At 44.7% G+C, this 16,246-nt stretch overlaps 1 protein-coding gene across 2 annotated transcripts in view; it reads left to right on the top strand.

The window, feature by feature from the left end:
- LOC144695016 (solute carrier organic anion transporter family member 3A1-like) overlaps window positions 1-16,246 on the top strand; it is a 338,399-nt gene that overhangs the window by 251,498 nt on the left and 70,655 nt on the right. The window contains exon 4 of one of the 2 annotated variants that reach the window (XM_078565881.1): window positions 145-414. The exons of the other annotated variant lie outside the window; for it this stretch is intronic. Within the exon in view, the coding sequence (XP_078422007.1) occupies window positions 145-414 (270 nt within the window). The remainder of the gene's footprint in view (window positions 1-144; window positions 415-16,246) is intronic. 2 annotated transcript variants of the gene reach the window in all.

Here is a 16,246-nt window from a genome sequence, read left to right as displayed (position 1 = left end):
GAGGTTTGATGTTTTCCATCCCTTTCCATTATGGTCCTCAAAGGAGCTGTTGACTTACTTATTACATATACAACAGCCATGTTCTTAAAATGATGCTAGTTTGATGGAGCTTGGACTTAACATAATTCTTCCTCTTTCTTTCAGCAAAATTGGGCATCACCCCAGACGATCCTCGGTGGATTGGTGCATGGTGGGCTGGCTTCCTCCTTTGTGCTGGACTTTTGTTCTTCTCGTCTCTGTTTATGTTTGGCTTCCCTCAGGCCATGCCAAAGAAACACCACACATTAAGCAAAAGCTCACAGCAGCCCATGCTCCCGAGTAAAAGCCACAAAGACCAGTCAAAGTTAAATGCAGAGGAAAATAAAAAAGAATGTAAACAAACCAGTGAAGCAACATGCACAGAATACCTGAGAGGTGAACACCTTATAAGTATATTTCCTTCTGTTAATAGAGTAATGTCTTATGGAGGCATGGATAAGAGGCTGATCTGTTGTGGTAACAGGTTAGGATACTTTAACTATTGTAAATATCATGCATAGTAATACTAGGACTGTCAATTAATCACAGTTAAATACTGCAAGTGACACTTTAATATTTTTGGAGTATATTTTTAGCTCGGCTTAATTGCACGAGTTGCTTTGGTGAAGCCGTGGCAATTGGAGTAATCAGTAGAGAAATGTTTCAACTACTCTTTGACTTAGTGAATAATGGCAACTGTGAATAGTATGTTTCCTTTGTTTTCTTCATTGTGTCTGGTTTTGACTCTGGGAGACGTCTGAGGAAGGGAAGAGCTCCTCACACTGACATCAAACTCACCGATGGTGCCACCAGGTTCTGAGGGACTGATGGAACTGGCGAAGACAGGCCAAGCTTATGAGGAGAGGGAGATGGGTTGCATATTGTGTCTGTCCACCGCAGGGTGAGAAGTGGTTGCACCTGGCAGCAGGAGCAGGATGTTGTTTTAACAGCTGGAGGGGCCATGTCAGAGAATGTTGATGTCCATTGTTAATGTGATAGGAGCAGCAGCCCTCTAATGAGAGTGCTTATGGGCACAGCAGGAGGGGAAGGGAGGGTGGGTCTGAGTCGTGGGAGCAACAAGGTACTGGAAGAAATCACGCACCTGATGCCGCAACTTTACCCCTGCCTCCAGAAACTTTAAAGCCTAAGCCTGTACCAACCTAAGTACATGATCGTCCCTAGTCACAGTCCAAGTCCCTAAATATATATTTTCCTGAATAAATTCCATTTATTATTATGTTGCTGCCTTTACAACACCCTAAGCCCTTGGGACAGGGTAAATTTCAGTAAGGGGGAAAGCAGCTGCACTTAGAAAATGTTGAATGCTTTCCTTGCATGACCTAAGGTTGCCCACGTGGATATTTGCCCGGGCATCTGGTAGCAGCTTCTTGCCATTGCCCCTAAATGAGGGTTGAAGATTGAAGATCCAAGTTACTTTGAAATTAATTGGATTGTGGGCATCACATCTGCCAGGATGTGATCCTGCCTTGCATGTAAGGATCCAAAGGAAGTGGGTCCAATGGGTGACATTTGCAGCCATTAAAGCAAAACAAAGTGTAAGGAAATGTTTTGTGATATGTACATTTGTCCATCAACTTGGAACAAGGCATGGGGAGTAGACTGACCATAGTTGACCGCCTATGACCCTGAAAACTTTTGAATTTGGTGCCTTCACCTCTGGGTGGTGAAAGCTCCTGTAATACAGTAAACTTTATGTTATCCGGCCTTCTACCAATCGGAATTCTCTACTAACCGGAATTTCTGATGTTCCCCTAATACGAATCATCACTTTATCAACTGGAGGCAATTACAAAGTTATCTGGAACCCGTACCAGTATCCTGTATTATTTTATACTTCAATTTATAGTTTAATGTACTTTTGAAGATTAGCAGTAAAAAGAATATTGTTCTTTAATTCCTGAGTACTTGCGCATACATGCTACAAGTATCGTGCTGTATTCCATTAATGCATGGAACTCTCTATTAAATGACATATTTGATTAACTGGCACCACCCATGCCCGACACTTGCTGGATAATAAAGATTTTACTGTACATTGCCCACTTTCAGCTGTGTCTCTGGAGCGTTGCCCTTTGTGGGTTGTTCCCTAGACTGCCAGATGGGAAGCTCTCCTTTCATCTACATTTTGCATCATCATGTCAGCTGCTGCATCATAAACATGGGTGTTTTGCCTTCGTTCACTCCATGCTATCAATAGGTAAAATACAGTGACTATTTTGAATTTTTGTCTCCAAAGAGTCCCATTGCTGTAAAAAGTTCAGCAAGTCTACAAATAGCCATGCCCTGATCAGATGCTCTGCCCCAAATCTACACCCAGCATGGACACTGGGATCATCCCCTGACATCTAATAAGGACCCATTCTGCAAGATTTGTTGGATTCAGCCTGTGCATGCCTGAACCATATCCTTCTGCCTTTATTGAAGATCATCAAAGAGAAACTATTGCAATAGAATGATCACATGAGCTCATTACTGCTTGGAGTGAAACGTTATTAGCGTTTCTATAGTAAGTTGTAGAGAAACGATAGGATGCTTTTAGGAATTACTGTTTTATGAAAATGACCCTAGGCAGGGGTAGAGTGTCAGGAAGGTGAATAGGGTGTGGGGTTTGAGGAGATCATTAAGGGTAGAGGAAGATATGCTTAAGAAGATCACATGCACTAACTAACCTGGTCGAAAGAATATTCAGGAGAAGGCTCACATAATTTGAAATTACTGCAAGAGGCATCTCCATGTCAATCCGGAACCAACACTTTCTGGAGCTCTTGTTGCTGCCAACACAAAAGAGCAGCATATATTTGGTCTATACCAGGCTTATATTGCCACATTGAGGGCAGCATTAACATGAATGCAAACTAAGGGCGAAATTTTCTGTGCCTGATGGGCGTGAGCGGACCATATAGCGGGAAGGCTGTCGGACTTCATTGTAATGCGTCTGCATATCATTATAAGCCCTGCTTGCTGGAATCATTCCCCCATGCTGGATCATCCGGGCATGTCGTGTGTATTTCACAACAGCATTTATAAGGTGTGCACCTGGTGAGCTGCACTTGGAGGTGAACTTGGAGGTGAGTGCACAGTAACATTGCGCAACACTCGTGAGGGTCACCTGTTAGACTTCAAGGTTGAGGTGTTGCACATTCAGGCAGGGGCACAGGCAAGTCGCTTTTTCCTGGCTGACTGACAGTGTGGTGCCGAGGCAAGTGCTGCACTGCGGTTGATGGTAGTGCACAAGCATGTGCTGGGGGGGGTGGGGTGGGTGCGGCCAGGCATTAGGGAAACCTTGTATGAAGTGACCATTCCTCCACAGCTGTGACAGTTCAGACACAGCCACATTGACATGCATGGAGTTGGCCCTCTAGCTTATCTGCCCATTCAAGCAACGCAGAGGCATGAAAGTGCCACCAAGTGCTCCAGAGCTTTTCACCCCTCGGACACAGACTGCAAACTAATGAGCGTTTTAGTAGACTGCAGAACAGCTGGAGGATTGGGCAAGTTGTACAATCTCCTTGCGAAAGCTGACCATGGAGCAGTCACTGGTGGAGGCGTGCACAGCCCCTTGCAATGTGATCATTCAGGTTTGGATCAGTCTCCCCCATGGTTCAAGCTAACAGTGCAGCCTTGCAGTGCGGGTTAGGAGAATGCCTGCACCTGAGCTGAGAGCACAGCATGCAGTCCAATGGGAAAAGCTGCTGCCAATTGGTCGGGTGGAGTAGGGTGGAGGTGGGTGGGGTTTGGGGCAGCCATGCAGCACAATAAACTCTGGCCATCCAAGTGGCCAGCACTCTCTGGGATACATTAAGGGGCCTTCAGGCTTAACCAAGAGAGGTTCTTCACAAACCCATGCTAACCCCTGTGTCTCTCTCTTTCATCCTGCAGGAGCAGTACATCAGGAACATGGAAGCTGGTGACTGAGCTGTATGCCTCATGGCTTACAGAGAGCAGAGACGAAGGAGAAGAGAGCAATGGAGGCGCCTGGCTGGGCAGAGGGAGGAACATCAACCTCAGGAAAAAGGGCGGCTGGGGCTCCCGTGCACACCACTAAAGAGCCACAGTGAGCCGTCGCTGATCGGCGCCTAGCTAGACCCAAGGATAAATGATGGCACTTGCCATTCCTGCAGACGACCGAGAACCAGTGTCACCAAAGACTGCGCATGTCTAAGGAATTGGTTGGTCACATCTGCCAGCTGCTGCAGAATTTGGTGCCAAGGGGACATGGAGGGCATCCATTGCCAGTGGCCGTGAAAGTGACCGCGGTGCTCAATATTTACCCCAGTGGCTTGTTTCAGATGACCTCTGTGGGATGTTATAAGCCTCTACACACAAATCCATCCATGAGGTCACGGACGCCATCTCCAAAAAGTCACACAACTTTGTGCATTTTGCCCAGGATCAGGAAAGCCAGGAAGGAAGAGCACTGGGATTTGCCCAGATCTCAGGTTTCCCATAGGTGCAGGGTGCCATCGACTGCACTCAGGGTGGCGCTCACATCTCTGTGGCAACAAGTGGTCAACTATGTCAACCACAAGGGCTTCCGCTGGCTGAATGTTTATCTGGTTTGCGACCAATGCAAATGCATCCTGCGGTTCTGCACATGATTCCCAGGGAGTGTCCATGACTCTTACATCCTCAGTAGTTCTCAGATCTCTGACATCTTCCAGGGTCCTGGGAGGCTGCAGGGTTGGCTCCTCGGGGACAAGGGCTGCCCTCAGAGGATGTGGCTGATGACACCAGTCCGGCAGCCTCAGAGTACAGCAGAATGAAGATATAACAAGGCTCATGCTGCAACTTGCAACTTGCACCTTGGTGGAGCAAACCATCGGAATGTTGAGAATGAGGTTCTGGTGCCTGGACCAGTCTGGAGGAGCCCTACAATACAGTCCACAGAAGGTGTCACGCATTGTCGTCATCTGCTGTGCCCTTCACAGCCTGGCACTGCAACGGGCAGTGGAGATGGCTGCAGAGGAGATGGGGGAGCTACACGTCTCCTCTGATGAGATGGACATCGACAGAGATGAGAGTGAGTTGGTCTTCAAAGGCGGGGCTGACGGCAATGAGGCTATTGCACTGGCCAGACAAGGCAGACGCACTCGGGAGGCCTTCATAGCTGCTACATTCATGGAGGATGGTGACAATGTGCAATGAGGACACTCTATAGATCCTCACATTACTTATGTGAATGTCTGATTCCTGTCTGGCTAATGGCACCTCTCTTGCGCTCTGTGAATAGGATCATATCATGGGGATGCAGCAGGGAAACTTAAACTTCTCCTGATTCTATAGTCATGAGCTGAACCCCTCAGGACCACACCGTCACTGGAAACAGATACTTGTGAGATGGGGCCAGTCGCACCTCAAAGGTGCTGGGAGCACAGAGAGAATGACAGAACTCTGTGCCGTCAGCCCAGGGTATTCTGGCAGCAATGATAAGCCCCGTCGAGGTGCAGGCATCAGTAATGTATCCAGTGACAGCGAAGTCAAACCATCAGTGTGCAGGGAAGGTTGCACAAAGCACGGAGGAGGCCCTGGAATGAGATACCTGCTGTTATCTTGTGCAAAAACCAAGGTTTCACATCTGAATGACACGAACACTGCTCATCAGAATAAGGAGCCATAGGTTCATTAACAAAATGAACAGTGCGTTCAAGTGATTAACAGCCATGCCCAGGATGTGCAACTACATCTTCTTACCCTTCCTAACCTCGCCGGTACGTCTTGGTGTTCCCCAGCCATCCGCTGCGGAGGTGGGGCAGCCTGCTGCCTGCTATACCCTGTCTGTGATGACCTTGACAGGCATCCTCTGGAGGGCCCCGGCCTGCTTTCGGGGTCCTGCTGTGTGGCAGTGGCACCCTTCTCAGCCTGTGGAGCTGAATTTGCTGGGGTCACAGGAAGAGGAGATTTGGATGGGCTGGACACTCCTGAAGTCACCTGGGAAGATGGCCCTGCGGTGTGCACCTGCTGATCCTCCTCCCTATGGGTGCCTGAAGGCCTGTGGCTGACTCCTTGAGGAAAAGGGGAAGCTGGAGTGAGATGGAGCTACCCCGCAGCCCTGATGTCTGGGACCAAGGTCTCCATGGCAGCCGCCATCCAACCAGTGTTGACCTCAGTGCACTGGCATGCTGGCACTACCACCTCAAACTGAAGGCGGACGGACTCCTCCATCTGAGGAGTGCAGTGGACATCCTGATGTTCCAGCAACTGAGATATGACTGAGTGCAGAGACTCGTCAGCTGATTTGGACTCAGCAGATTTCTGGTCTCCAGCAGTCCTCCGAGTGCTGGAGAACTGGGAAGTCTCTGCCTCTGCCTGCTGTGGATCAGAAAGTGTGATGTGCTCACCAGATTGTGACCCCGAGGGTATTCTAAAGCTTGGTCCTGTCGAGGTGTGTGTCTTTGCGCTGGTGGAGCGTGTGGGTGAGCGCTGTGATGGGTCTTCAATGACAGTTTCAACAGATTCCTCTTCTGAGGTGTCTTTGAGGCTTGAGTCAAGGACCTGGGACATGGAATCCCTCGGATGTTTCCCAGATATGCCTGCGAAAGCAAGGGGAGATAATTAGTGTATGGGAGTGGCCTGTGAAACAGGACACATCACTCACAGCATGGTTGTCTGATGGATGTTGCACTGATGGACCCTCACTTGGTTGAGCACCACCGACCTCACCACCAGCACAGGACCGATCCAGATCTTCGCTGGCCAGTTGGATGGCTCTGTTTTCAAAGTTCATGAAGACCTTGATTTCAGGCATTCCTCCACCAGTCTGCAACTTCTCCCTTTTGTTGTGTGCCAGCTTGTCCTGCATGAATACCGGTGAAGAGAGTGTAAGCAGGATTCCTGCCAGACCAGGTATGCTTGACATGTGTGGGTGCTGAGTGGTGCCATGGACGGGATGAGGACATGATCCGCAGGGCAGATGAAGACGTGTGTGAGAGAATGAATGATGATGTCCCTTGAACTGGCAGTGAGTGAGATCCCTGTGGATGTGTGATGGGTTTGTGAGTGTGTGAGTTGAGAGTGATGAGAAGAGTGACTTGCCCTGGCGAAACGGAGGAGATCATTCATCCTCTTCCGGCATTGGTGGTTGTCCTCTTTTGCAGGGCATTGGCGCTGACCACTGCTGCCACCATCTCCCATGTTGGACTTGTCACCTTGCTTGCTGGTCTTCACCCAGAATGGGAGTAGAGATCATCACAACACCCACCACTGTGTCCAGTAGGTATTTGATAGAGGTGTCAGTAAATCTAGGGGCAGCACGTTTCCTCCATTTGGAAGCCATGACTTTGCAGCAGCTTCCTATGACTTGAAGAGTGCTAGCTCTTTGCAGAGACGGCCTTTAAATATGGCGCCCAGCTTACTCTAGGCCTGATGTGACGGTGAGGCGGGCGGATGAGAGTCTGTCCCATGAGTGACCTGCCATGTTTCCTTGGAATGCATTATTAATGATGCGAGATTGGGACGATACAGTGTGAAAAGCCACCATTGCAGCCAGCAAGTAAACTGTCCTTTTTCTCGCCCGCTTCTGCACTTAGTACAAATCTGGTATGATTCTGCCCTGAATCACTAGGATGACATATAGTCAATGGTTTGTCATTGTTCCTAGATGACTTCCTGGTTAGCAATTTGGGCTGAGTTTGAAAAAAAATCCAGGAGTGACAGCACAGGAAAACTGTAAGTTCATTGGTTGGTAAGAAGCTGTTGTTAGAGAGTGTGTTTAAATAACTTAAAACTAGAAAAATGTATCATTTATAAAGAAGCAGCTACTTGTATTTCAGTAAGGAACAATAGCAATAGGGAAGTAAAGCTAAATTAAGTCAAAGTGAAATAAAGTAATAAAGTAAATCAAAGTGAGGTAAAGCTAGTGTAAGTTTAGTGAAGTTAAGTTACTAGTAATTGATTCTACTCATTCTACTCACTCTAAGCGTAATAAATAGTTTTTAGAGTTACGGGATGGCAGGTCAGCTTGGCCAAGTGGAGTGTACATCCTGCGGTATGTGTGAAGTCATGGACGCACCATGTGTTTCTGACAAACACATCTGTAGGAAATGTCACCAGCTGCACAAGCTTGAGCTCCAGGTTTCGCACCTTGAGCAGCAGCTGGAGTCATTGTTGTGCATCCACGAGGCAGAGGACTAGGTGGATAGCATGTTTAGCGAGGTGGTCACACCACAGGTCAGAAGCGTACAGCCAGAGAGGAAATGGGTGACCGCCAGGCAGTTTAAGAGAACCAGGCAGGTAGTGCAGGAGTCCCCTGAGTCTATCCTGCTTGCTTTTCCATTTTGGATGCTGATGAGTACGATGGTTCCTCAGGGGAGTGCAGCCAGAGCCAAGACTGTGGCACCACAGGCACCTCAACTGTACAGGGGTGGGGAGGAAGAAGAATGGAAGGGCAATAGTGATAGGGGATTCCATAGTCAGGGTTTCAGACAGACGTTTCTGCGGCAGTAAACGTGATTTCAGGATGGTGTGTTGTCTCCCTGGTGCTAGGGTCAAGGATGTCACGGAGCGGCTGCAGGACATCCTTCTGGGGGGAGGGGAATCAGCCATGAGTCATGGTCCGTACTGGTACCAACGACATAGGCAGGAAAAGGGATGAAGCCCTGAAAGCAGATTTCAGGGAGTTAGGAAGGAAATTAAAAAGCAGGACCTCAAGAGCAGTAATTTCAAAATTACCCCCAATGCCACGTGTAATGAGCGTAGGAGTAGGAAGATTGATTGATTAAATATGTGGCTGGAGAACTGGTGTAGGAGGGAGGGCATCAGATTTCTGAGGCATTGGAATCGGTTCTGGGGCAGGTGGGACCTGTACAAGCTGAACAGGTTACATCTTAACAGGACTGGGACTGACATAGTCGCAGGGAGATTTGCTAGTGCTGTTGGGTGAGTTTAAACTAGCTTGTCAGGGGGGTGGGAAACTGAGGGGTGGCCCAAATTGGAAGAAAGTGAAGTTGGTAACAGGAAGTAGTAGTAAGATCAGAAGGCAGGAGAAACAAAGCAGAGCATTGAGTATGTTTTGAATACGAAATGATGTCAAAAAGACAAAGTTAAAGGCACTCGACCTGAATGCGTGCAGCATTTGCAGTAAGGTAGATCAATTAAGGTAAATAATAGAGGTAAATGGGTATGATATAATTGCCATTACAGAAACATGGTGCATGGTGACCAAGATTAGGAACTGAATGTTCAAAGATAATCAATGTTTAGGAAGGACAGACAAGAAGGGAAAGGTGGTGGAGTGGCGCTGATAATAAGAGATGGGATCAGTGCATTGGTATGGGAGGATCTCAGATCGGAAGAACAATGTTGGGTTGGAGCTAAGAAACAGCAAGGGGCAGCAAACATTTGTTGGGGTTGTTTATAGGCCACCAAACAGTAGTGGTAATGTGGGGCATGGCATTAATCAAGAGATGAGAGAAGCATGTAGCATGGGCCATACAGTAATCATGGGTGACCTCAATCTGCATATAGAATGAGTAAACCAACTGAGCACTAATGCTGTGGAAGATGAGTTTCTGGAGTGTGTTAGGGATGGTTTTCTAGAGCAGTATGTTGAGGAGCTGACTAGAGGACAGGCTATTTTAGATCTCGTATTAATGTGATGAAAAAGGGCTAATTAATAATCTTGTTGTAAAAGAAACTTTAGGGATGAGTGACCACAATATAATAGCATTTTACATTACGCTTGAAAGTGAGGTAGTTCTCACTGAAGCAATGATGTTAAAGTTGAATAAAGGAAATTATGAAGGCATGAGGGATAAATTGGCTGAGGTGGATGGGAAAATACATTAAAAGGTATGACTGTACATAGACAATGGATAGTCTTCAAAGAATTATTACATAGCTTACAGCATCCATACATTCCTTCAAGGTGCAAAAACCCCCAAAAAGTCAGTCAACTGTGGCTGACAAAGGAAGTTAAGAATTGTATAAGATTAAAAGAAAAGGCTTATAATGTTGCCAGAAGTAGTAGTAAACCTGAGGATTGGGAGGTTTTTAGAATACAGCAAAGAAAGACCAAGAAACTGGTAAAGAAAGGGAGAATAGAATGTGAATGCAATCTAGCAAAAACATAAAAACAGACTGTAAAAGCTTCTATAGGTATGTAAAAAGGAAGTGTTTGGCTAAGACAAATGTGGGTCCATTACAGGCAGAGGCAGGAGAATTCATAATGGGGAATAGAGAAATGGCAGAGAAGCTAAATGATTACTTTTTGTCTGTTTTCACTGAGGAAAATACAGGAAATCTCCCAGATTTAGAGATCCAAGGGACTAGGGAGAATGAGGAGTTGAAGGAAATTGGTATAAGTAAGAAGGTTGTCGTGGAGAAATTAATGGAACTGAAAGTTGATAAGTCCCCAGGACCTGATATTCTGCATCCCAGAGTGTTGAAAAAGGTTGCTATAGAGATAGTGGATGCATTGGTGATCATTTTCCAAAACTCCATAGATTCTGGAATGGTCCCTGAAGATTGGAAGGTAGCAAATGTCACCCCCCTATTTAAGAAGGGAGGGAGAGAGAAAACAAGGAACTACAGACCTGTTAGCCTTAAGTCAGTAGAAGGGAAAATGCTAGAATCTATTATAAAGGAAATGATAAATGGATACGTGGATAATCATGATCTGATTGAGCATAGTCAGCATGGATTTGTGAATGGGAAATCATGTTTAACAATCCTGTTGGAGTTTTTGAGGATGTTACTAACAAAATTGATAAAGGAGAGTTGATGGACGTAGTATACTTGGATTTTCAGAAAGCTTTTGTTAAAGCCCCCCACAGGAGGTTGATTAGCAAAATAAAAGCACTTAGAATAGGAGGCAATATACAGACATGGATTAAGGATTGGCCTCCAGCCAGAAAACAGAGAGTAGGAAAAAATGGGTCATTCTCACATTGGCAGGCTGTGACTAGGGGGCACTGCAAGGATCAGTACTTGGGCCCAACTGTTCACAATATATATCAATGATTTGGATGTGAGGACCAAATATAATATTTCCAAGTTCGTGGATGATACATAGCTAGGTGGGAATATGTGTTGTGAGGAAGATGTAAAGTGGCTACAGGAGGATTTGGACAGACTTCGTGAATGGGCAAGAACATGGCAGATGGAATATAATGCGGAAAAATGTGAGATTATCCACGTTGGTAGAGGGAACAGATGTGCAGGGTATTTCCTAAATGGGAAGAGATTAGAAAGTGTGGATGTACAAAGGGACCTGGGCATCCTTGTCCATAAGTCACTGAAAGCTAACATGCAGGTGCAACAGGCAATTTGGAAGGCTAATGGAATGTTAGCCTTTATTGGAAGAGGATTTGAGTACAGGAGTAGTGAAGTCTTCCTTCAATTGTATAGAAGCTTGGTTAGACCACATCTGGAGTACTGTGTGCAGTTTTAGCCCCCTTACCTCAGAAAGGATATTATTGCCATAGAGGGAGTGCAACAAAGGTTCATCGGACTTGTTCCGGGGATGGCGGGACTGCCTTATGAAGAGAGATTAGGGTGGACCTGTATTCTCTGGAGTTTTGAAGAATGAGAGGTGATCTTATTGAAACCTACAAAATACTTGAAGGAATGGGCAGGGTAGATGCAGCTAAGATGTTTCCCCTGGTTGGGGAGTTTAGAACCAGGGAACATAATTTCAAAGTAAGTGGGAAGCCACTTATGACCGAGTTGAGGGGAAATTTCTTTACTCAGAGGGTTGTGAATCTTTGGAATTCTCTACCCATGGAAGCTCAGTCATTGAGTATGTTTAAGGTAGAGGTTGATAGATTTCTGATTAACAATAATATAAAGGGTTATGGGGATAGTGTGGGTAAAATACATTGAAGTTTTCGATCAGCCATGATAGTATTGAATGGTGGAGCAGGCCCGATGAGCTGAATGGCCTTCTCCTGTTCCTATGTTCCTAATTAGGCAACGTAATTTGCCCCTTTATGTGTTTGCTGTTGACAGGGAATTAAAACAGGGCATTGAAAACATTTGAATTATTTATTTTTCAGACCTCTGTCACCAGTTTTTGAATAGAGCTTAATTGCCAGTTACTCAGCTAATCTTCCAACAAGATGCATTGACTATTTTACATATTCTGACAATTCAATGTGATTCTTGTACTGATCTTTAAGGGATGGTTTCATGTGGAGACTTGCCAGTTAAGTTTTAATTCCTGCAAGGATATATAAACAAACTGTGTGGTATCACAGGCCATTTTTGGAATGACTCCAATCATACACCCATTGTGTAAACAATTCCACACCTGTTTGCAGACATAAATGGGTGTGATCCTCACCAGGCTGGCTGGTAAACAGGAGTTTACCACTGGCTAGAAGCTATCTGATGTTTGACAGCTATAGTCAAAAAGCACTGATGGTAGATGATTTGATCTTCTGAGTATCAGTGATGAGAATCCCTGTCTTCCAGGATCTATCACAAAAATCATTGAGCACTGAAAGTTTTGAAGAAGGGAAGCAAATGCCACACCTACTGCTTTGAACATCTGTTCAATCATTGCATTGAAATAAAATATCCAGTGGAACAAATAATGCTTCCTTAGCTGACGGTTAAAGCTGTCTCTGCTCAATTTACTTCTGCAGTCAGCAGACAGCTACAGTTGTATGGAGGTTTAAAAGGTTAAATTGTGAAGACATGTTATATAAGCCTGGTTTGTATTTCCTTGAGTTTAGAAAGTTGAGGACTGATCTAATTGAGGCGCTGAAAATGATAAAGGGATTCAGTGGGGTAAATACAAAGAAATTATTTCCTCTGGTGAGAGAATCCAGAACAAGGGAGCATAATCTTAGATTAAGAGCTAAATTATTAAGGAGTAACATCGGGAAGCACTTTTACACAGAAAGGGTAGTCGAAATCCTTTACTTTCTCCGGCCAAAAGGCTGAGGATGCTGGTCCAACTGAAATTTTCAAGTCTGAGAATCTCGTTAGGTAAGGGCATCATGGAATTTTGAAGCAAAAGCAGCTACTTGGAGTTGGGGTAGAAGTCAGCCGTGACCTAACTGAATGAGGTGCTGAATGGCCTACTCCTGTTCCTGTTAGGCAAAGGGCTAAGTAGCGCTTACAAAAATATGTCTTTTTGAAAGCGAAACATGTTGCTGAAGCTTTTCATCTTGCACTTATCAGGACAAATGCAAAAATACCAAATTTAAAATTCTCACAACAATTTATACACAGGAGAAAAAGATTCTGTTTGGTTGGCAAGTCTACTTTCATTGGCTGAGGCATTGCCACGGAACTATAGGCTCCCCAAGCTCCCGGGTAATTCATTGAAGTGCAAGGATTGAACATATTAATTTTGTTTGCAGAGAATGGCTTCCTGCTTATGAATCCATCTCACTTCTTGTTAATATAAATGAACCATGTTGCAAGCTTGACTGATCATCTTAAATTGGTTGTTAGACAATACTCAATGAGTCCATGCTTGCAAAACCTGAAGCAAAATGTCTACTTTAGATGTTAAAAGTGATTCTGCAATTGGGCCACTTGCTGAACAATCCTGAATACATTAATAACTACACTAACAACATCCTTGTATTTATTCTGATAAGCGCAAGACAAAAAGCTTTGGCAACATATCTCTTTTTTAGGAATATTCAAGTTCTATACTCCCATACTCTGTATGCTTATTTTAAATCATTCTCCCTTATCTCCCTCCTGGTGACTCCTAGTGAACTATTTCCAGTAGCATTGGCAGCCTTTTTGTATGACTCCCATTTGGCCAGTCATGGAGGGCAAACCTAGACAGTGAATATCAACTTTTCAGAAGTTACAGGGTTGAAAAAATATTCAAAATACATGAAAAAGTGGTTAAACCACTTCCACATGCTTTAAGTTCAGAAACAAAAGTGAAGAACTAAGACCCACAAAGCAGATTAACATGGACCTATCTCTGGATATATTAATTTGGCAGAGGCAGTAATGCACTACAAATGTCCCCAATGAGAATACTTTGGATTTGTAGAGCCATCAAGTCGTAGAATCATTTACAGCACAGAAGGAGGCCATTTGGCCCATCAAGTCCCCGCAGAACGATCCAGTCTGTCCCACCCTCCTGCTCATTCCCTGTAGCCCCTCAAGTTTATTTGTTTGGAGCGCCCACCCAATTTCATTTTGAAAAAATTGATTATTTGCATTTCAATCACCTTCGTGGGAAGTGAGTTTCAGGTCATTACCACTCGCTGTGTAACAACATTCATCCTCACATTCCCCCTGCATCTCTTGCGCAAAATCTTTAGTCCTTCAACCATCAATTAATGGGACGAGTTCTTCCCTGTCTACCTTATCTAAGCCTGTCATAATCTTATATACTCCTATCAAATCTCCCCTCAATTTTCTTTACTCCAAGGAGAACAACCCCAGCCTTTCCAACCTAACCTTGTCACTAAAATCTCCCATCACTGGTTCCATTCCTTTAAATCTCCTCTGCACCCTCTCAAGGACTTTCACATCTTTCCTAAAGTGTGGTGACCGGAACTGGACACAAAACTCTAGCTGGGGCTTAACGAGATCTTTATAAAGGTTCAGCATAACTTCCCTGCTTTTGTACTCAGTGCCTCTTCTTAGGAAGCCCAGTATGCTCTGTTTGCTTTGTTAGCTGCTCTCTCAATATGCTCTGCCATCTTGAAAGATCGATGTGCATGCGCCCCCAGGTCCCTCTGTTCCTGCACACACTTTAGAATTGTGCCTTTAAGTCTATATTGCCTCTCCCCAGCCCTTCTGCCAAATACGTCACCTCACACTTCTCTGTGTTAAATTCCATCTGCTACTTGTCTGCCCATTCTGCTAGCCTAACTATGTCCTGCTGCAGGCAATTCATAATGCCCTCACGGTTTGCCAGACTTTGAAATTTTGCTCCATATTCAAAGATCCAAGTCATTTTTTTGGTCTTTTGTTTGTCTTTTATACAAGGATTAAGGACAATGCTATAAGATCTCTTTCCAAATTTGCACCCCAACCCACCTTTGATAAGTGCTTAATGTTTAATTAAATATTCCTGCAATGTTTTTTTTCTAAATAAGACTTGCATGTCCCACTGTATTACAAACTGGCCTTGCTATTTTTTAATCCAGATATGCCACATGGCATTTTGCGTCATCTTCCATTCTAGGAGGACATAATATTCTGGGCTATGGCCATCTTCAGCATCCGGTCATCTATTCCATAAATGGCCACATATCCAGCGGAAGTCAATGATGGTCTGGTTAACTTCCTGCCCCTTAGAAATGGATCATGTCTTATTTCCATCTTTCAAACAAACTACCCAAAAGCTAAGAAAAATATCTCCATTAAGACTAAGTGTGAGTGGTAAGCAGTCCAGAGATTTGAACTCATGACCTTTCAAGTGCATACTGCTTCAGTTAGCATACCACTTCAGGAAAGTTGGCCATTGCGAAGAACCTTGCTGGAAGGCCAGCGCTGAAACATTGAGCGTGTGGCCACGTTCCAACTAATATCAGCATATTTTGACTTTTTCCAATATCAACGTTGATGGATAAGTGTTAAAAAAAAACCTTTTTCTGTTCCCTGTCAAAACTCTTGGCTGACATTTTTTGATTTGGGCCAAGTATCATAACGCAGGGTATGCCCCTTGTATCTGCATGAATATATTTATTTAAAAATGAAGTGTACATGGAAAGATCTGATAACATTAAGTGGATTCTTGCGTAAAATATGAGCAAATATGTATTCAATAAATGGGGGATTGGCACAGACCTGATTGAATTGTTTGGATTTCACTAAAAGGAAAGCAACTCGAGGTCTATTCTGCCATTTTTAAGTATTGCAAACAGTTTTCATAAAAGGAGGATTTACATTGTGGGAAAGGCATTATAGCAGGAAATTTCCTTTGTTAGCTCAGAGTAACAGGATGTTCTTTGCTTTAGACCATTCTCCACGAATCTCTAAAGCTCAAAAATCAACTTAATGTTATTGGATTTTTCCATGTATATTTTTACATGTGCACCCGTCTCCATGAACCACAGATGTGCAAAGTACAACCCATCCCTTTCCTCCACCCACCCCGCCCCCCCCAGCAAAAATTGTGGGTGCTGGATTTGGGGGCAGGACTTCCAGAATCGGGGCTCCAGTGCCATTTTGGCTAAGGCGCAGAGCCCTTCTGATTCCACAAAAATTCAGGCGAGTGTTTCAGGTCAAGGTCATTTCTGTAGAATAGAATAGAATTTCTCTCCACAGGTGCTGCCAGCCCTGC

The sequence above is a fragment of the Cetorhinus maximus genome, chromosome 2 (assembly GCF_964194155.1).
Source record: "Cetorhinus maximus chromosome 2, sCetMax3.hap1.1, whole genome shotgun sequence".
Taxonomy (NCBI): domain Eukaryota; kingdom Metazoa; phylum Chordata; class Chondrichthyes; order Lamniformes; family Cetorhinidae; genus Cetorhinus; species Cetorhinus maximus.
This window is presented reverse-complemented; position numbering and strand designations above follow the sequence as displayed.